Here is a 22,464-nt window from a genome sequence, read left to right as displayed (position 1 = left end):
TCATATAACTTTTATTGATGTTTTAAGCATGAGAATTGAGCTATTAGTGTCTTAGTATACAGGAATAAAATGTATTACGGTGCCTAAGTACACTCAAGGTGTTCTAAACACCAAGGGATAGGATTTGCGGTGCTTTATGCGCTTAAGGTGTTATTTAACGCCGAGGTAGTTTAAAAAGGGTTCAACATTAAATTAATGTGGTCACTAATTATTCAAGAATTAAATTGGTGTGTTTGATTGCTTGAATGATTTATTATGATTGATTGTATTATGGATTGAGAGTCATCACTAAGTCTAAAAATACTCTTGGAACGTAAAGTGAAAGAGTTTACGCATCAATACTCTTGGAACGTATATACCTCGAGTATGAACATTTGGGGGGAGTTATGAGACTTTATATTTGACCATAACTTCTACTGGGAATACAGGAAGCTGTATTTTCCTTTATTTATTTTATGCGCAGGACGTCCAGTCACTTTCATGTGGCATTTGCCTACCCGGTTATTAGCTCCCGGTGTAGTTTACCTCAATTTATTTGGGGCAGGGATTTGATGGGAAACTCGTTCGATGCGTAATCAAATTAAATAAGCAATTTATTTAGCTATTTATTGCTTGGTTGTGTTGTATACTTGTAAACAGGTGCAACAAGATAAGTTGTGTGTTGATAGGATGAAAGCATGTTAGTGTGTACTGTTTACGCTTATGTACTCAGCTTTGCTGATTGTGTGTTTGTATGTTTGTTTGGCCTTGTCTTTATTTTGGCCCTACGACGACCCATTTCTAATGGCGAGTATTGGGGACAAATTAAAGAGAAGCTTTTCAGGTGATGAAGCATATTCATGGTGGGCATGAGTGAAGAGCGAATCATGCTTAGTTTCTATAAGAATATGATGTGGTTTATTATTTTGATTATCATATGTTTTGCTTGTGAGACTAACACAAAGTTTTTTAAAATTCATTTTTGGGTTGATAAGGGCCACAATGGTTCCAAGTTGTAGTTTGACTTTACTTTCGTTTAGTTTGACATTTTAAGTTAACTTGTTTTGAATGATTTTTGAAGTGAGTCTTCCGCTGTGAGCCTTTGATATTTGCCTTAGCCGTTTTCACGATGGCGGTAATGTTTTAAAATTTCCTAATTCATATTTTAAAAAAAGCGAGAAAGGTATTTTAAAGGAAAGAAATTTCTAGGGTGTTACAGCCGGTGCAAGGGAAGGGGAGTTTGGGCGCCGATAGCAGGGTGGAAGGAAAACTGGGGGCGGTGTGGGGGGGGGAGGATGGCTGACTGGTTGGGCTTGGGGTGGTGGGATTTTTTTTTTTTTTTTTGTTTTTTTAAATATTTTTTTAATTAATTAATTAATTTAAATAAGAACCACTCAAATGCTGCCACATGTCACACTTAACGTTAATAACTAACAGAAAATGGCATGTTGTGACATTTATGTTAAACTCAGTGGTATATGGTGAATTATAAAGTATTTGGTGATATATGGTGAATTAAGTTAAAACTCAGTGGTATATGGTGAAAAAACCGAAAAAAAAAATGGATGAATCAAATTCAACATAGAGTGGATATTAAAAAAAATAAATATTGAATTGACTTGCAATTATAGTAACTAATGACAATTACATTTACAAAGAACTTTGTACTTATTTATTGAAATAACTATAACGATCCTTGGATTAAAACCTTATTTTGTTAGATCGATGTTGTAATAAATCCGAATAATCATTGAATTAATACATAGAAGATTATATCTCTTGAAGTATCAATATAATTATTATTGGTTGGAGTTACAAACTGTTTTTGATTATGACAATTTGATCAATCTCATTGCACTCCGATCCCTGCCACAATAAGGACACATACATAGACATTATAAGACCATTTGCATTAAGTCAAACCTTATTATGCATGAAACGATTAACCTTTACTTGAGCGCAAAATGATACTTAAAGATGATTAGGGTTGCATTAATCATATTCATATGCTCCATATATGACAATGTAACTAATAAAATTGACTTTAAAAAAATTAAATTGCTTTCGGCATGTCCTAAATTATTCGAACCAACAAAATTGCACTCTAATCAAAGTATTGTGCTATGATAAAAGAACACATTTTGCTTTACTCATTAATGTAGAGGTGAATACCCCCTCAATAGTCTATTTCTTTATCTTTTTTCAATAATAATTAAAAATATGTAAACTAATGCTAAGGCTTGGCACAATTTTATTATGAAGTATATACTCATAATATAGGCTTAAATTTTGAAATATTGTATAATCACATACATAAGAGTTTTACTTAAGATATTAAAATAATTAAATTTTACTTGTATAAAATTTTTTGTAACACAAAAGGAATGTAAAAGCAAAACATGTGCTCTCTCCCTTCGTATCGCCAAAGGTGTCAAAGTTGACCTTTCAAAAACATTAAAAAGTGTGATTAATGAGTAGGAATTTTGTTTTAGTATGTTGAGACAAAGGTAGATAATTAGGTGGATTTGCATTCATCAAAGAAAGAAGACAAAACAAGGACAAACTAAAATAGGAACTAGAAACTATGACATTTTCTTAAAATTAATATTAGACCTATGCTAAATCAAATAAAATAAAATTAAAAAATTTGTTTCCATTATCTTTTTAGATTTTTTTTGTTATCTTTTAGATTTTTAATATTATTATATTATTGTATGGCTATAGAAATTCAATAGTTAGCTATCAATGTTTATCATGATGATACAATTATGATGATTACCCTAAAAAGAATTTTCTTCTAACTTTGTTGTTGAAATTTATGGTTCTTGAATTGATGACATCTTTTATCCTTTCCCCTTTTCTTACCACTACATATAGCAAAATTATGTATTAACTAGGTGTAATTAAAAAAAAAAAAAAATACCTTCTATTGTCCGAGTCATATTAGGGTTTCTATATCTTTTCATGTTAAATTTATAATATAAATTTTTTCCCCTTACTTACTAAAGGAAAATTCTTGAAAATGATTAATTTCTAATCACAATCACAAATGCACGTACCAACTAATCACAATCACAATTGCACGTACCAAAAAAAAAAAAGATTCGAATGATGTATATATATTCAAGATTTTATTTTGATATAGAAGATAAAATCATAGTGATGGAATCCGTTTATAAGAAAAAAAATATGTAGCCGTTTTTGTTTGTTTTTTTTTACATATGAGATCAAAGACTATTAGACTAGTATAAAAATACTCCTATACAATATTCAAATAATAAAAATAAAAATTCCTAAACAATAAAGAAAACGAATTAAGACAAGAGAGATAATTTAGAGAAAAAAAGTATAAAATTGACATGTTGAGTGAGAGACATAAATGTGTAGTGGTTTGATTGTGCCCACATTATAACAGGTTATACTGACATGTATTTAAACTTATGGTCCTTTACTCCTCTGCCTTTCTAAGATAATTGTCCTTTTTTATTTTAATTATTTTATTTTATTATTATTTTGTTAAAAAAAATTTTAGAGTATCGTATATTATCTCACAAATTCTTATATGTGGCTGGTCATATTTTTATCATGATAGGTACGAGTATTTCGTAGTATTACAGGGGTTATTTTGTCAGTGTTACAAGGGTTACTCGATCAGTATTATAAGGATTATTCCGTCAATATTATAGGGTTGCTTTGTTATTTTTACAAGCGATCATATGATATGACCAGATGCATACAAAACTCACGGATAAGCAAATTTTTTAAAAAACATAATTTTAAGAAACAAATAAAAAGTATGTAGATATTTCATATTAGCCAAACTTTATGTTAAAATCCTGGCGCCTTAATTTCCCGCTGGCGCGCACATGAAAGGAAAATGTACGTGTTAGGCATTCACAATTCAAAAATACATCTGAAATTGTACATCTATCAAGAATCTGTTGATTTTGTTAGTACCAACCCCATCAATTTGCACTCATTTCTTAGAAGAAATGCTTAGTTGTTAATGCTACTTTTGTTCTCACTTATAAAGAAATCAATAATGAAATTTTAAAATAAATTATATGCAGTAAAAAGCTGAGGCATTTGGATCAATTATATAGATCTAAGGGTTAAATTAGTGTAACTATGATCTAAATCATTAATTTAAATTAATTTTTAGATTCCTTATGTTTTTCACTTTTGAATTGATTTTTACTAATGAAAAGTCTTAATTTTGCGTACTATTCTTGGTCCAATTTGATATTTTTATGTAATTACTGATTTTCAATTATCAAAAGATCAAAACTAATTTTTACTAAAAACAATGTTGGTTAATGGTTATAATTGATTATTGTTGAATGAAAACTTAATTTTGAACTATGATGATTATTTAAGTTGAACAAACTCGATCTTAAATTTTTATTTTTTTTTTTTAGTAAAAGAGAAAAGTCTATTGACCTCAATGTCACAATGTGATTTTTCCTCCCTTTCCATCAAATTTGCTTAATTAAAGAAAATAGAACTAGATTTTAGAGAATGAATTGACTAAATATTATCACATCATTTTGATAACATTTAAGAAACAAATACATGAAACTAATTAAAGCATCTTAAAAAGTTATATTCTCTCAATTCCTTCTTTATCCAATGCATAACTTTTGATAACTTAAGCCATTTCTATCGACCACTCCTTAGTAGATTTTAATAAAGTATGATAGGTTTAATTAAAAAAAATATTTAGGAAATTTCCACAAGAAAAAAGAATGCACACTGAAATTGTACGAAAATTGACAAGATGTTATCTATCACCTTACACATTTCTTTGGTTATGGTAATTACTAGGGCTAGGATACCTTTACCATAACTACACATTGACATTTACGTGATTTAAATGTTCAAATGACATACTCTCTCTGTGTTTTAATAAGTGTTATAATTTAACTTTTTTCACTATTTACATAATGGTTTTGACTTGATTAATTTACTAATATTAAAAAAAACAAATGTTATTGTATAGTACATTGTTGGAATCGTTGTAATGTATACTTTTATATTATAAAATTTCCTATGATTTTACTAACATATTATTAGATAAATTAAGGGTCAAAGTCGTGTCTCGGTATACGTGTTTGGTTAAATTGTAATACTTGTTAAAACACGGAGGGAGTAGCATGTTGTAGAGTAGGTTATAAGTTTTCAAAAGCAAGGCATTAATTCTATCATCCAAAAAGTGTTTAGATGGTAAGCTAGTAAGCTACAACTTATTTATCCTAATTTAGACAAAGTTGATTCAATCTTAATTGGTTAACTTAGATAATCTAGCTCAAACCTAAATCATACAAGGAACAAGAAAATTCGATATTGACGTTAAACAAAATTGTTCCGACTCGCTGTAGAAGTTAGTCAATATACGGAATAGATATGATATTTGCTTTTATTATGGTAAATTAATCAACGCATAATAGACCCTAATTGAATCCAACTAAATGATCCATCATTCAATCATAATACAAGTAATCAGAAATCTTATTAAATTACTTTATCTAGATATATTTTTAAATATGTCATAAACATATTAAACTAAATAATTCATCACAATACATGTAGTCAAAATCTTATTAACTGAACTTTTATAATATGTATTACAGTAATTTACTATCCTAAATTTACTTTATATGTAATATAAACTTATTTGAAACAAGTCAAAATAAGTTAAATAGAAGAATATCATCATCAATCGAATCTAAGACGCATATTTAATGGAGAGCCACATACACCACTAACATGTGTCATGTGTGGTAGGACTTGGATAGTTTGATGACTAATAGTAACATTACTATTAGTAACATAAGAGTACTCGTACAAATAACATTAAAGAGAGTATGGTTAGTCAAATTTCATGTGGGCTCAACACATACTCCGTATCTTAAAAGGATCAACCGATCAAGCTCTACTGCTCAAGTATACATTACCCAAAAAAATCGGGTCAACTATAGGTGGGTATATAAAGGAAGAGGCGCTCCAACGCCAACTACTCTGCCAATAGTAATATAATAGGTGTTATATCATCATATTGTATTATATTGAATTCTTTTTAATAAAACTCGAGCCTGTTGACCACGAGAGATTTCAAAACAGTAATATATTTTTTTTATGCAGTAAGAACTAGTGATGCGGTGATCTAAAATCTCTCACAAGTCAATTTTGTTCAAATTAGCAAGCCAGACGCTTTGAGTAGGGCTTAGTCTGCTTACGACTAGGCTAACAAAATATTGGTGATAGAATAGTTCATCTTATCCGTTCGTACTAAACAAATACAAGTATATACTTGGTATGTAATGATGTACTCGGTATTTTATTATATTCATATAATTTGCATTCTCAAAGTATATTATCACCAATGAAAGGCTGATTGAATCCAAAATAAAATTAAACCCCCCAAAACAAGTCATGAATAAAACCATACTCCAGACACACAGTCAAACAAAGGCCTGCCTGACACTATTCTCGCATAAAGCAGGTAGAAATTTCAGTCCCACTGACATACTACCATCACATTTTTATTTTATTTTTTTTGGTATATCATAAATTCATAATTGTCCATATTACAAAAATTATTTATTTTAATTAATCATAAAGTTATTCTTTTACCATAACTGTTTTTTGTCCCATATCTTTCCATGCTTTTTTTTGGGTTCAATTTAAGTACGAATCTTGGGTCGGACCATTGATAAGGTAAGAAAACAACAATCCATATCCAAAATTATTTATATTTTATTTGTTCAAAATTTTTATTAAAACTCACTTATACTAAAAATTTCCCAAACAATTTCTCCTCCCTCTTTTTTTTTTTTGTCTATTTTCTTTGTACTAAATGTATTATCATAAACACACCCAAAAAAGAAAAAAAATAAATATATAAAAACTTTTTTTTTTCAATTTTTTCATCTAAAAGTTGTAATTAAGATGTCCTGTCTAGCTTCCTTCTCTTGGGTGGTGGAGCAGAAGCAGGGCTACTATGAGCAGAATTAGCACAAGATCCAGCAGATGTTGATGCATCATCACTCTTATAGCTTAAGCATGCTGAAGCATCAAGCACCCCTATTGGACTTTGTGGCACTGATGTTGCACCAATTGATCTATTGTTCATTCTCATTTCTTGCATCATTTCAACACACTTCATTAATCTCTCCTGCAAACATTGATCAAACACGAGAAATCGAGTCAATTTCATTTTCCACAGTAGGTCTTGTATACAATGTGTATACGACATGTTTAGTTACTAATGAAATTGTGACTTGGGGTGACTAAACATGTTGTATACGAGTGTTCCACTTTTGTTAGAGGTGTAGTTTTACCTTTTCTAAATGATCAGTAAGAAAAGAGAATGCTTTATCAGTACATTCAACAATTTGGTTTTGCTGTGTTACAGAAATTGCCACTGCTGCTGCAATTTCTGAAGGTCTGAATTCCATCAAGTCAATCCCTGCATTCAATTCTCTAAACCAATCAATAAACCAAACCAAACCCACTTCATCATTTTTACTATTTCACCAACTAAAGATTGAAAAATAAAAATAAAATATAAATTCAAGGATGGAGAATTAATTATACCTTTGATTGTGCTTAGGATGAGTTGGATGGCTTGAAAAATTAGACTTTTTGGTGGCATTTTATCTCCACTCAATTTATATAGAAAATAGTCTATGAATGAAAATGGCGTCACTGATTGCATTCTCCACTTCAAAGTACTCAACACTAAAAGTTCCATTCTTTGGATTGTTTTTGCTTCAAATACAAACTTGCTATCACAAACCTGCACATTATTATTACCAATCCATATGAGTATCCAAAAGTCATCGCAATCAAGTCCTTTACTAATCACGACGCACACTACGTCTGTCCCAATTTAGTTGTCACATTATCGATTCGTGTTATAGCTAGGAGCCTAGGATCATATCAATGTGACTATTAATTCCGGATGCATTAACAGTTCCAATTACACTATCAACGTGACAATTAATATCGGCGGAGGGAGTAATGTCATAGATTAATAACAAATGTATGTGACTCACTTGTAAATCTAAGATGAGGGGAACATCAGTTTCATCCACTTTGGCAGCTAGAGATAAACAAGCAACCCCAATTAATTGCATCATCCAAGCTTTGCCCTTCTTCAATACCAAAAACACATCAAATTGATTAGCAATTGAAATGACATTAATTAGATTTGATTAGAAATTAGCTAAACTTTTGATGATTAAATAGATGCTTACAGGTAATTCATAAGCCGAAAGGAAGCGATCCAAATAGTTTACAGACAGATAAACACAAAGTGGCCCAAAATTGTAATGGGATTGAACCTGTTCAATCAACATAATAATGTGATTAGTACTTTAATTAATGAGGATAATCCAATATTAAAGATAATCAATATATAATAAATCGAATAATGGCAAAAAACATGACAATGTGGTTCATCATTTGCAAAAGAACATTACTTACAATGGAAGGTAAGAAATGCCAAACATGCTTAGCATAAAGTTGTACCAAAAAATAAAAACAAGATTTTAATTAAAAAGTTGTAATTTAATCAACCTTCTTATTAGTCCCACTAATTATTTTTACAAACCCCACCAAAAAAAAAATCATCAAACAGAAAAGATGTAAGAAACCAATTTCTCCACCGATTTTATTTTTATAAAAAGAAAAAGATAACCAATCAGAAAACAAGATGAAACGGTTTGATAATGAAATGTTGGAAAACTAAAATAAAAATAAAAATAGAAGAATAAAGCAATGGGAAAAATAGAATAAATAAAATAGAAAAAGGGAAAATACCCACCTTTTGAATCCAATCAATAACCAGATTTCTAGCACTCAAATCCAAATCTCCATTTCTTAATTTCTTCAAATAATCAAGACCCAGAAAATGTTGTCTTTCATTTTCAAGCAATGAAGCCAAACATTCATGATTTGCCACAAAAAACCCAGAATATAAAGCTTCAAAGTTGTGTTCTTGGTTATGATTATTGTTATTATAATAATAATTAATGTTAATATTATCAAAGTTTCGTAGATTCCCATGTTGTTGATGCAAGTAAGAAATCTGAAAAACATCATCGTCAACAACCCCAAAATAATTATCATCAACTTCATCAAAAATGCTTGAGTTATCCTCTGCACACAAAAGATCAAAACTTGGTGCCATTTTTTTCAACTCTTGCTCTGTTCCTTGCAACTTTATCTCTCTAAAAAAACTCAACTCTTTCTCTCTCTAGAAAAAACACAAAAAACTTCAAAGAATGGATTTTTTCTGCATCTACTGAATATCTGAAGATAAATTAACCAACTTTTTTTTCTGGTTAGTTTTGATAGATTAAAAAGAACAGATTTTTGATTGAACAATAAAATTAAAAAAAAATGAAAAAATGGAAGATTTTTGGAGAAAAAAATAAAAATAAAACAGCAAAATTTATATTACAGAGAAAATAAAGAAGGATGTCTGAAATGGGTTTTGGGTAGAAGAGACTGCTGTGGTGTGAAGAGTGGAGGGGTTTTGTAGGAGGAGAAATGGCTCTAGGGTACTGTGTACTTTAGAGAGAGAAAGAAGGAGTTTTTAGAGAGAGAAATAGGAAGATGTGTATAAATATTTTGGTTGTATCATAAAAATATGGGGTGATTACACGTACTCTACTTGTTTGTATGAGTGGAGAGTGTATTGTCCATAGATGGTATACTATCATTTTATTTTATTTTTCGTATTAAAAAAAAAAAAATATACATACTTCTTCCGTTTCTTTTAATTCGTTGAGAGTTGTAACTAAACGTGTCAGTTGAGTCTGAGTTGGCCGGTCAATGTAATTACTCTAGTTTGAAGCGTTTTAACTTTTCACGAGCTTAGCATTGGTTGATGCAAGTCTTTGGTTTTTGTTGGTCAATTTGCTCAACTTAGCAGTTTCTAAAAGGTCTGGCATTAAGTCTGTAACGATTGTTAGTTCGCAGTTATAAGCCTATCATTTTGACCACTAAAGTAACTACACATTAAGAGATGTATAAGAGAATGTATAAGATATTGATACTATTGAAATACTAAAAATCCTAAAATATCTCATTTTATAATAATGTATATAATGTTTTTATATTTGTTAGTAGGAAAAATACCTTGGAAATCAATAAAGGTTGAAAGTTAGAATTAAACATGTTAAACGTGTCAATTAAGTCTGAGTTGACCAGTCAATGTAATTACTCCAACTTAAAGCGTTTTAACTTTTCACGAGCTTAGTATTGGTCAAGGCAAGTCTTTGGTTTTGCTAGGTCAAATTTGTTCAACTTATCAATTTAGTAAGTCTGCAATAATTCTGTAACAATTATTTGATAATACAACGAGATACCACATATCCTATAGTATCTCATTTGATAATACAATGTATATTTTTATATTTGTTTGTTTGTAGGAAAAATTCCGTTAAATATAAAGGTTGGCTTTTAAAAAAAAAAAATCAAATATTGCAACTAATAAAAAAAATGTGTGACATTTAGGAGATAATTTGGCAAATTTTGTAAGAGAAATAGAGAATATCTCAAAATCTCATTTGCAATATTTCATTTTCAAGGGTGTGCAAATACACTATCTTCTCGTGTATATTGTATGACTTTTCTTTATTTGTAATGTATTTATGGGGTGTATTAAGAATAAAACTATCATAAAATTGGTAAGTTTATACCTTCGAAACTAATAAATAGGATGTGATTATAGATCAAGATTATCATTGTATTGAGACTCAGTGCACACGTTTAATCTAATAGCCGAATCGGTGCATATATCATTTCACAAGGATTTCAATTATACAAATACAATATCATCAAAATAAATATCTCAAGAGTCAAGATAAGTATACATGGCATCGTTTCGATTGTTGATCTCATCAATCTTGTTCCTATCTTATTTTGACATCCTACACATACTTGTTTTGCAAACTAACAAAAGAAATTTGTTTGTAATTTGTAATTAGCTTGACTAAATTATTCAAAAGAAAATATGTAAATCCCTTAATATTACAAAAACTACAAATCTGAACGTTAAACACATAGCTTTGTACAGGCGCATAACACTAATCAACAACTTAACTTTGCAAGAGATATATCTCAATCGTCTCTATTATTGAACTATATGAACTATTAATTTCTCTTGGTGTGAAGGGGTCACAAAAGATAATAATGTTGAAAGAATACAACTATATAATGAGTCTTGATTGCTACTACTCTCCATTGCTTTAACCATTCAACTACGTTCTTCTCAACTTACACGTTTATGCTATCACATGGCTACTTCAAATAACTAAAGTGTTTGTACACATACACTATACATTATACACTATCCACTTTAGTTTCACAATTTTATCTGATTTTGCATATAGTTTTGTAAAACTATCTTTAAACCATATTACAATTTTAACATCCGAAAATATGTATCAAAATTGAATTTCAAAATCAAGTTTGGTACCTGATTTTGCTCACCCCTAAAGTCCTAATTTACTACATTATTATCACATAATTTGAAAGTAACTATTAGATGCAAATTATTTTGTTTCATGACATCATTTAAAACAGTTAAAAATAAGTGATTGATTGATTATTTAATAATAAAAACAATATGAAAGTGGAGTATAGATCATTGGAACGTGTCACTTGTTAACATTTTGAAGTTGATAATTTAAGAAGGCCAACTCTTTCAAGTTCCCACTCCATTGTCTTATTACTTTACAAGAAAGGGGTCACATATTTACATACTATGCTATACAAGTATTAATATATTATTTTTATAGTATACATGTAATTCGATTTACTAGGGAGTATGTATCTAATTATTTAATTAGAGTTGATTAATCAAGTAATCTTAAAATCACTGCGGTAAAATCTAATTAATAGAACTTAGGAAGAGTCAAAAAGTTGCATTGGGCACCTTATACTAGACAAAACAGGGTCATCATTATACTAAGCAAGCTTACAACATGGAATTTAGCGGTCCAAGATGCTTATGTTAAAATGTAATACTACTAATTTTCAGTCAAATTAGAACCCTGTTACCTTGCTAAATGCTGCATTATTAAATAATTAATACGTTGTTAATTTATTTTTCTTTTGGAGTTACGCTAACATCAAGTTGTAATAACTAGTGTACGTCTAAGCATGCTTAGTTGATGTTGTGAACAAGAATTACTTTGTCTACATTTACATAAAGGAACCAATCATATGGTATTAGTGATGACTAATTAGGGGATTTAGGGCTAATGATCATTAATTAATTGCATGACTAACAAGTTTATTTATTTAATTACATGGTTGGATTTTCAATAGTGGGGATAACATAGAAAGAATTTAATTAATTTGAGGTAAATTAAAGAGTGGGAAAAAGAAGTAAAAAAAAGTGATTGTTTATTGGTCAAGAGTATAGTGTAAGAAAAAATAAGATAACTTCGTTTTTTTTTCGTCAAAGTAGGTAATATCATACTTCTTCATTGCATTTGTTATAATGATGTTTTTTATATCTAGAATTTAATGGGAAAATGTATTAGAACAATGATTTAAACTATGCTCATTCTCAATATGATTATTGCTAGCATTGACTTAGATAGTACCAATTATAGGAGTATCCTAAGAAATTACTCCAAAAGAAATTGTGATAAAAAAAAAAATTTAGTCCGTTAAAAAATAATAATTTGTAAGCTAATTATTGTATTGTAATCGAATTATAATTGACAGAGAGATCAATGTTGATACATTAGTTTCAAACTATATTGAAATTCTGAGAATTATGTCAATGTGATCAAATTGTTGGGAGTTTTACATTTCATGAATGGTGGATACTAAGAGTGGAGATGCAATAATTATTATAGATGTGTGTTTTCTCATGAGTCATTACCAATCAACTACGGAGTAAATTGGAGAATGAAGTGGAGGTTGTGATTATGCACAAAATCCATTAAATATCATTCATTCTTAAATAATCAATTCTTAAATTACCCAATAGTTTTGATAAACCTCAATGAATCCTATGAAATGTAATGTAATGACGATAATAGAAGGTCATGGAGAATTGCCGTTTCTCTGAATTACATTTGTTTAACTGGACAATTATAGCATAAATTAAACTTAGTACTATAATATGAGATCCTAAGTTTACTAAGAGCTTTGTTACCAAACAGTAAACAACAAGTAGTTAGGTTACAAATATTTTAGAGGCTTACACATTTTACTTGACAGAATTTTTACTCAAATAGAATTATTAATAATTGAAACTAAATATTACTGTTAGGAGCTTTGTTTTACTTATTGAAACCATTCTGTAATTTAATATAATATATTAATCTGTTACTTAATTTTATTCTTCTCAAGTTCTCAACCCTCTCCCAGTGGGTACTGGGTAGAGGAATAACAAACCATACAATTACTAAAACCAGCTGTTATATTATTACAAAAACCATCCAAATTAAGTTGATAATTGAGATAATTCCTTTCCTCTAGACAATTACATATCCACTTTAAATCTAACTATCTCAATACCCTCGTCCTATATTGTGCATCATTGTTTTGTCTAATTTTCCCGTTTCCTTTTATGGTGTTCCAAAATAAGTTTCTGGACGTTGAATCCACAATGGGCAAAACATGAAGGGGCAATCAAGCAAGTACTAGATTCACGACCCTCTTTACTAGAAATCACATTTCATCCATTCATTTCCACTCAAATACATAATGATCACTAGATACATAATGAGTATTAATGTAGTTATCCTCTCAAACAAGATGTTTGCTGCATATACATCAATATATGCCTAGTAGGAATTACCTTGAACTAAAGGAATAACATTATTGTTACCTTGTTCAACCTCAAGGGTTTCCTCAACTCTCAACTCCCCCACTATACAACTATACATATTAAGTTATTACTCCGTAACATATATATGATGGTCCAAAAAAGAATATATGTTCGACCTTCATTAGTATAAAATGCAAGTTTACTACTTGCCATCACCTTGCATGAACAAACGAACGACCTTTTACATTGAAACTAAGAACATATATTACGTGTTGTAAAGCTGTAAAAGCTTACTCAACATCAATATTCATACATTATTGTATGCTTTCAAGCAACCTTACACAGTTGGCCTAGTAAAGATCTATATTCATCGTACGCATACTTTAGTATGTACGTGAAACATCGTACGTCGTATAGTATCAAAACATATACCTCGTATTTATTGTAATATTCCTTGTTAATTTAATTAGTGTGAATAAATATGTCTAACTAATAGAATATCCTATAAGATGCCTTTCACCAACCATAGAATGGACGGAGTATTATTATTATTGTTATTATTATTATTATTATTATTATTTCAGTATTTGTGAATCAGATTCTTGAACACTCGTGAGCAGGAAAGAGGTACGAGTAAGATAATTTCTATTTTCAATTAGGTTATGATGTAAGCGAGTCAAGTCTTATTTGATACATATAGAGTACAGTAAACATTAAGGTAATTACTCGTATACTCGTTATGTTATAATAGTAATAATATACGACTCTGAATTTGGATAGTATTAGAGCAAAATGCATGCCAGTAAGGTTTACAAATCAAATTTGTGTGTGGTCTAAGTCAAGACTTGATATCAAATGATGAGATAAGAAAAATCTGAAAATACAGCAACTAAAATCGTTTTTTTGCATGAAAAAGAGAGGATTCTGTACCTCCTTAATTGACAAAGAGAATCACAAAGGAGAGGAGTGCACTTTTAACTTTTCAAGCTTTTGGGGGTGCCTCTTTTCAGTCTTTTTGTTTAATTCATTTTTATATTTCTATATCCAAAGTACAAAATTTTCTTCTCTAATGTTCAGTAAGACTTGATTCGATGACGATAGTTAGTCAGTAAGATGATTATGAAGCTTATATGTATGAATATGAGCACCATACTTGTGTTTATGTGTTATACATGTACATCAATTATCCCTCTAATCATATTTTAATGGAGCATTATTATCATCATAAGTACACAAGAAGGCTGTAGGCTTGTAGATTGATTGATACATAATACAACGGATAAACCTACAAGTATATATATACAAACTACGTTTAACTAACATTTGATTATTTGAAGCTAGAGTAGTCTATTTATTCTGTATTCAATAACATAATCTAGGTCTTGTTCTATTCAAATTTTTTTTACACAAATTTAGTTGAACAAATACCATAGTTCGATCTATACCCATGCATTTCAATTCTTTTAGTAGTTCATTGTACAATATGAAAAACCGTTATCCCTTTTCAATTCCTTAATCTAATTTGGAGATAGAGTGAACAAAAACAATAGGTCTCACCCCTCATACATTCGATCGATTACTCTCACTGTCCATGATCAATGTATGACTTTTTGAAAATCTTCATTCTAGTTAATTATATGGAGAACCTTTTTTTTGAGGAAATTATATAGAGTACCTAAAAGGCTAAAATTTGTAATTAATTAAACTTAATTCTCCGTAATAAAAAGGTTATTAGATTATTTTTTTGGGTCAAACGTTACTTGCATGTTCATAACTCAACCTATAATAGTCCAACTTGAGGGATTAATATTGCAAAAGAAACAAGTAAAATTGTCAACTACAGTAGAACATAATCATATTGTATACAACTTTTTGTAGTCTTGATTATGAATGGACCAACAAGTTCATCAGCATAAATAGTAATTGTATGAACTTTTTTCTAATCTTCGATCATTTTCTTTGGAATCTGCGATCTAATGTAGCAAACAGCTATACTCATGCATATTACTTCGTAGTGAATATATATATATATTACTTAGTAGTATACATACTTATTTACATCGTAAAAAACAAAAAATAATCGAAATTTTTTCTAATTATGGAATATGCTGGTATATTTCTGACCATTCAGTCTTTTTTTCTTTTTTTTGGTTACAACTTACTGTATGTATCACATTTTATATTCTAGGTTAGTCTATTACTTTATTGGAATAACATTACTTAGCTCCGGCTTATTAATTTAATTAAGGTAATCACGCATAAGATATATCTATATACCTAGTTAGCTTGCACGTCCTCACATTTTCAATTATATTGTAAATCTTATTTATTTCTACCTTAAATTTAGTATTTTGACATAAAATTGTAGATTTCAAAGTCTCATCTTCTTGTAGTACCAATTATCAATCATTTTTTAAACCTCAAAATTTGTGTTTTAGCTTATTAATTTTGTCTTAAGAAGCAAGCATAAGTGTGCTTAAGGAATCTGAGAGGGATGTCAAGAAATTAATAGTCAATTTCTAGTGTTTATCAACGACAATTACATCGTAAAACATGACTAATAAGGCAAGAATCATTCTACCAATCTTAATTACATAGACTTCGTTAATGAAAGATCCAAATTAAATTAATTTTGTACGTATATAGAATTATAGATGATACTTCTACTATATACTAGTACGTCCTATGTTACAAAGTATAATTTTAATATTTTTATACTACTAGTTATAGTATCTATGCTTTGTATGGCAGCTATGCTAAAGGTCTTTTTCATACATTCATCGTACATTAATTATCGGTATTTGTTATCGTTTGTATTTTATAATAATAAAAGCTAAGAATTGTAAATTACCAATTAATTATATATGGTAAAGACATAGATCTATCCAACATTTAGACAATGAATTAAAGTGGCGTGTATGTCCCATTTGAATGTTATTATAGTAATCTAATCTAATTTTATGCATGTATTTACATAGTTAGATCACTAATAAATCAACACTCAACAATCTAATATTTCTTTAAACAATCGAATTTGAGCTTATTGCGTAAAAAAATTGTCATCATACATATTTTAATTTCCTAATTTTGAATTTCATCATCACATCATAACTAAATCAAATTGAATCATGGCATATTCAATAGTATTGTTAATCGAGTGATGCCTTAGGAAAAAGGGATTTATCTCATTAGTGTCATGATGATAAACATAGCACTAATTAAATAATTTCAACTATTATTAGCTAGAGGTAATTAAAGCTAATTAAGTCATTTGACCATATCTTACTTACAATGCAATCATGCCCTTGAACACAAGCAAAGTACTACAATGTATGTAGTTTTACCGTTTTAAAGTAGCAAATAAATCTTTTGCTTCTTAAGCAAATTGAGTTCTTGGAACGCATTATTAGCATTTATTTTACCATCTCAAGACCTAATTTTACTTAACATTAATCCAAGTGAAAATGGACCACAATGCAAGTAATTTAACTTATATTATGATTTATTTATTTATTTTGCTTATTTTTATTATTATTAATACTAATTATTTTTGACAAGTATGAACTTAGAGACATTGGATACTTTACCAAGCATTCAACTTCATCAACGTGCTAAAAATTTTGTGGATTTGTGACTTAAAAAAAGAAAAAAGCATTTTTTAAAGGGATATACTTACATTTGGCACAAAATTCAAACCCTTTTTATAGCTAATATTCCTTGAAATCCACCTTTTATCTTCACCCCATCCGCTTCTTTACTTTATTTTTGCAGTTGGTATATATTTTTGCACAAAAAATTATCTTAGAAATGCATGCATATTATATAGTTTTATATATGAAATTAAAATTATTATTAAATCCTCAAAGTTTCAACTTCACTCTTTTTTAAGAGCAGAAGCACGAGTGAGATGGGTTGGTTGGCCCCTCGCTCTGGTCTTATTAAGACGTACTTTAGCTTTTTGGTCTAAAAGATGATCATCATAACTAGGAATAGTAATTAGTTACTCACTCGCTCGTAATATATATACAGTACGTAGTATTTTTTTTCTTTAAACTTTGAAGGATTAGTAGATCATTCAATATGATCATGTCATTAAACTCTAACGAACATTAGTAAATTACCTTCTTCTTTGAAATTGTAGATGCTTGATTAGTGATTACCAAGTACAGTACTTCATACCAACTTGATTTAATTTGCTGATTAAGTTTAAGGCCGTATGAGTCGTATGACAATTGATCGATAACTAAGCTAAAGCCTATCAAAATATCAAATAAGATCAGTTCATTGCACCTTTAAATCCCTCTCTAATCGATGCCATATTGTTATTGGAAATTCACCCTCACACATAGATGATTAGCCATAGATATACTCTAAAACAGTTGACGCATATCCAATAATAGTAAGGTTTGTGATTAATTTTACGGTTATACCCCTATAAGAAATGAGTGGTGATAGATAAGTATGGAGTATGATCGAGCTTAGAAGCTCATCCATTACAAGGGTTTTTGAGTAAAATTATATCATACACTAAACACGTATAATTCTGAGAAGTTTAATCCGGATAAGATGACTTTAATTCTTGACGAAGAGATTGAGTGCACCTAAATATACTTCCATAGTATTCTATGATTGACCAAAAACCATAATAAGACATATAATTGACCAAATAAGAAATACTAAGGACCTGTTCTCTTCAGCTTAATTTCACTTTAGTTCAGTTCCTAATTTCCTTCTCGCATAAACAATTCAGTTCAGTTCACTTTACTTCACTTTAGTTTAGTTCAATAAATCAGAACAGACCCTAATTATGAGCTACTTCAATTCTCCAAATAATCTTCACCATACAAATCCACTCCACAAGACAAACACTTTATACTTTTCTAAGTATAGGTTTCATACTTATAAGTTTGAGATCCGAGCTCACTACATTACAGAGTGTCAAGCAATAAAATTAATCTTTATTTTTTTCCCTTTTTAGTAACCCAATTATTCAAATAATTTCAATATATCCTTTTACTTAAAATTAATTCTAAAATTAGAGTAACACAATGCAACATGTACAGTACTATATAGTCGTTTATTTACAAGTCCAATGTTAGACCACCCCACCAAGTCATGTGTTTTGCATGTGATCCACTTCTTTAGCTTAATTAGCTTTCTCTATCATAATATCGTTTTCACTCAGGATTGCCAGAAGAATCCTATTCCAATCCTCACACAACCAAACTACCTCCTTCCCCTTCGTGTGTCCGTGAATTTATTTATTGTTGGGATGTTACCATATCATTATTATTCATTCTGCAATAGAATTAATTATGTTACTCATCATATATATATATATATATGTAATAACCTACTAGACTTTTTATCATATATGAGTAGTTGTGTTTGTGTATTGTACGAAGTATATAATTAATATATACTCCGTACAACATACAAGTATATTGTTTATCAGAATCCAAATCGTACAATAGATTATGTTGTAACGTTGGATTGATAAGATATTAATTGTGCGTACTCCAATTTAGATTGTAAATTTTCTTATTTTCTTTCTTTAAAAGGTAAATTAAAGTTTAGTATTGAGACAAGGCTGTCCTAATTTTTGTGTTATTTTCTTTAGCGAAAATTGGCTTTAGTTACTTATTATTCTCAAGTGTTGTTACTAATTGTGTATATAATTTTCATTATTGTAGCGGAAGTTTCATGCATGCAGGTTGACCTGTTGTTTGCTTGCTCAATTCTTGTGTTTGGACTTTAGAATACTTTTAATTTATGGTTCACAAGTGATACAAATGCATTTATTGCTTTACGTTGCATGGAAATTATGATTGATGAGGACTCTCCGGCTTGTTCTATATTTTAGCTAGCTCCAACAAGCAAATTTCGATACATACCAAAAACAAAACATACCTTATTGTAGATGTAGTTACAAAATATAATGATTTAAACGAGATCTAATATAAAACACACCTAATATTATAGGAGAAAAAAATATATAAAATGTATTTTTCCTAACTATATTGGCTAATCTATCTTTTTATAGGATTCTTTTCCGATGTTGAATTGTGGTTTGATTATAGTCAATTGTCATATTCTTTGTTGACATTGCTATTTCCATATTACAAATTATTAACCACCATATTGGATGTTTCCAGGAAGATTAAAAGATAATTTACTACTACTGTGTCAGATTTTATTTAACTTGGATAAGTGTTTTGGATACCCCTATATGCTACGTTTCATTCATCAACACATATATATGTATGTGTTTCACTTTCATGGTATATATGTTGTAAATGGATTTTGTGTAAAGAAAATGGTGCAATTAAATTACTAGTCCAAGATGAGGAAGGGAGAAACTAGTATATTAATCCTATCAAGCTAAGGTTATAATGACTTAGATTAATTATATTTTAATAACATTAAACTAAAAGTCAAAGTAAGAATATCAATATGGATTGAAGGGAATACACCGTACTATTAATGTTATCATAAATTTTATCTATGTAGTATATTACTCTATTTTTACTTGAATTTACACGAGCTTAAGCTAAGATACATGTACCACACAGTAGTATTGAAATGATATTTTTTTTTATTTTCCTCTAAGATAAATGTTTTATTTTTAATCTTTTATATGATTAGTAAGAGTTACAACAAGAATTTAAAAATTGGTAAAGAAATTTTCAAGAATTAACTTAAACAATAGAGATATATAAAAGATCATTACACGGTACAGTGTTTTATAAAGTACCGAGACTCCGAGAGTGTGTGGCGCATATTTTTATCGACCTCAAAATACCTAAAGAAAATCCCCAAATTGAAAAATCATTGATTGAAAAAGAATTTTCAACGTACATGAATTTATGATGTGTCGTTTGACTTGATCGAAATAATTTGAGAATTGAGAGTTGAATTTATGCGATTGACTATTAGGCCATAATTGTCTTCATTGAGTCCATCACATAAATTTCACATGTACTACGTACTATTTCACTATATTGCAAACAGAAAATCCAAATTCCATCTCACACATTTGTCTCCATTTCTATTTCTACCACATTAACCTTTTTAGATCTCGTACCAACTACTAACATAATACAAAAATATCTTCTTCGTTTTCTTTACTTATTATGTCATATACTCATATATTCATATTACCTTCGTTTTAATTACGATCTTTTTACGGAGTATATTTGCTTTTACATAGCCTCTAATACATAAATTTAACCATCATGTCTTTATTTACGTATATGTTAAAATTATAATTATATTAATATTTTGAATGACAACTTTAAGACGAACGAATTTTATGTAATACATTTCATATACAATCAATCGTTTCTTACAATTCTTACTTTAATTGACCGTATGAAATAGATGTAAATACCATGCTTACTAAATAAAGTGCATGTTTAACTATTTACAATTTTAATTATTTATAAATAAAATCTATAATAACTTATATTTTAAAAATATGAAATCAATTCAATAAAAAACCAAAATAATTATATATTTTCTATAATATGATTAACAAAATATGGTCAAAATAAAGTACGTAGTTAGTGCAAATATTTGTACTTTGTGATCATCCACCCTAATTTATCAATTGAATGATGGTCCACTCTTATTATCCTAGTGTAACATAAATACGCAATACTAAATGACAATTATAACAACAAAATTTTCCACTAAAAAGAAATAATTATATAAGGTGTTTTGAGTCCTAGTATTGGGCTAAGTAAGCAAGCTCGACCATGGTAACCACCCGTGGTCCGCCACCAAAAGAAGTCAGATTCCAGAACATCCGCCGTACTATCTTCATTGTCTTTCTAATTAATTAATTAAATAATTAATTAATTAACACCACTTAAATATTTAATTAGAACACATGTCTGACGTGGATGTTAATTAGGCCCACTAATAATACTATCTAAAGGGACATTGTTGCATAATCGTGGTTTGCTAATAGATTAGTATATAATTAAGCAAATAAATTAATAGGCAAAAGCAGCTTGTTTTATGGTTAAGCTAACCCCAAAAAATACAAGAGAGAGAGAAAAAAAAATAGAGGTTTTGTGTTTGTGCTTTAGGGTGTTCAATTTAGGGCCTACCACCATGAGACAAAGGTTTTACAATTCAGAAAATAGAAGTTATTATCTAATTTATTTGACAATAATTATAGGGCAAGGTCAAATTTCAATACCTAATTTCTTAAATGCATTGTCCATATAAGTGATATAACTATATTGTATAATATAAAAGTTTAAGTAATTGTAACACTTTTGAGTTTTGAGAATGCATGATTTGGTTAAAAGTTATAGAAGAATTGTTGTTTAGTGAGGGAGTGATACTGCTGCTGATACAGTTGGCTAGATCTAAGTTAGTGGTTAATGACTTGAAATTACTCACCTCAAAGAAAAGTATTGGCTTAAATATGTCCACCTTGCATGTGAAATTGATATCCATGATTTATGGTGCCATAAATCTATCTAGACCTTGCAATATAATCGAGTCTTTGGGTCCGATCATCTTGGATAGATAATTTCAAGTCTGATCTGTGTTCTAATCGAGTTTTGAGTGGGTTGCATAAGATTTTTGAGTTTGATTAAGTTTTATGAATTAGAAAGTCAAGTCGAGGATTGGGTGGAGACTTCAAATCTACAATGAATCTAGTTGTATTT

The 22,464-nt window shown here is 29.2% G+C and overlaps 1 protein-coding gene across 2 annotated transcripts; it reads right to left on the bottom strand.

The window, feature by feature from the left end:
- Positions 1 to 6,733: 6,733 nt before the first annotated feature.
- On the bottom strand, positions 6,734 to 9,613 carry LOC110709722 (cyclin-D4-1-like). Of its 2 annotated transcripts, none has more exons than XM_021887949.1 (6): positions 8,807 to 9,613; positions 8,238 to 8,324; positions 8,037 to 8,135; positions 7,576 to 7,777; positions 7,320 to 7,447; positions 6,734 to 7,153 (listed from the first exon to the last, which is right to left on the bottom strand). In XM_021887949.1, the coding sequence occupies exons 1-6, from the start codon at positions 9,170 to 9,172 to the stop codon at positions 6,923 to 6,925; spliced, it is 1,113 nt and encodes a 370-aa protein (XP_021743641.1). In that variant the 5' UTR covers positions 9,173 to 9,613; the 3' UTR covers positions 6,734 to 6,922. The 2 variants fall into 2 exon arrangements, with proteins under 2 accessions (XP_021743641.1, XP_021743642.1); XM_021887950.1 differs by having other exon boundaries at positions 8,037 to 8,132.
- Between the last annotated feature and the right edge of the window lie 12,851 nt (positions 9,614 to 22,464).

Source organism: Chenopodium quinoa, unplaced genomic scaffold (assembly GCF_001683475.1).
Source record: "Chenopodium quinoa cultivar QQ74 unplaced genomic scaffold, ASM168347v1, whole genome shotgun sequence".
Taxonomy (NCBI): Eukaryota; Viridiplantae; Streptophyta; class Magnoliopsida; order Caryophyllales; family Amaranthaceae; genus Chenopodium; species Chenopodium quinoa.
This window is presented reverse-complemented; position numbering and strand designations above follow the sequence as displayed.

Coding starts and splice junctions, on each gene's coding strand:
- LOC110709722 (XM_021887949.1), bottom strand. CDS start 9,172: ATGGCACCAAGTTTTGATCTTTTGTGTGCAGAGGATAACTCAAGCATT. Junction 8,325..8,806: donor TTATTGATTGGATTCAAAAG/GTGGGTATTTTC, acceptor TTGATTGAACAG/GTTCAATCCCATTACAATTT. Junction 8,136..8,237: donor TTTCGGCTTATGAATTACCT/GTAAGCATCTAT, acceptor TTGGTATTGAAG/AAGGGCAAAGCTTGGATGAT.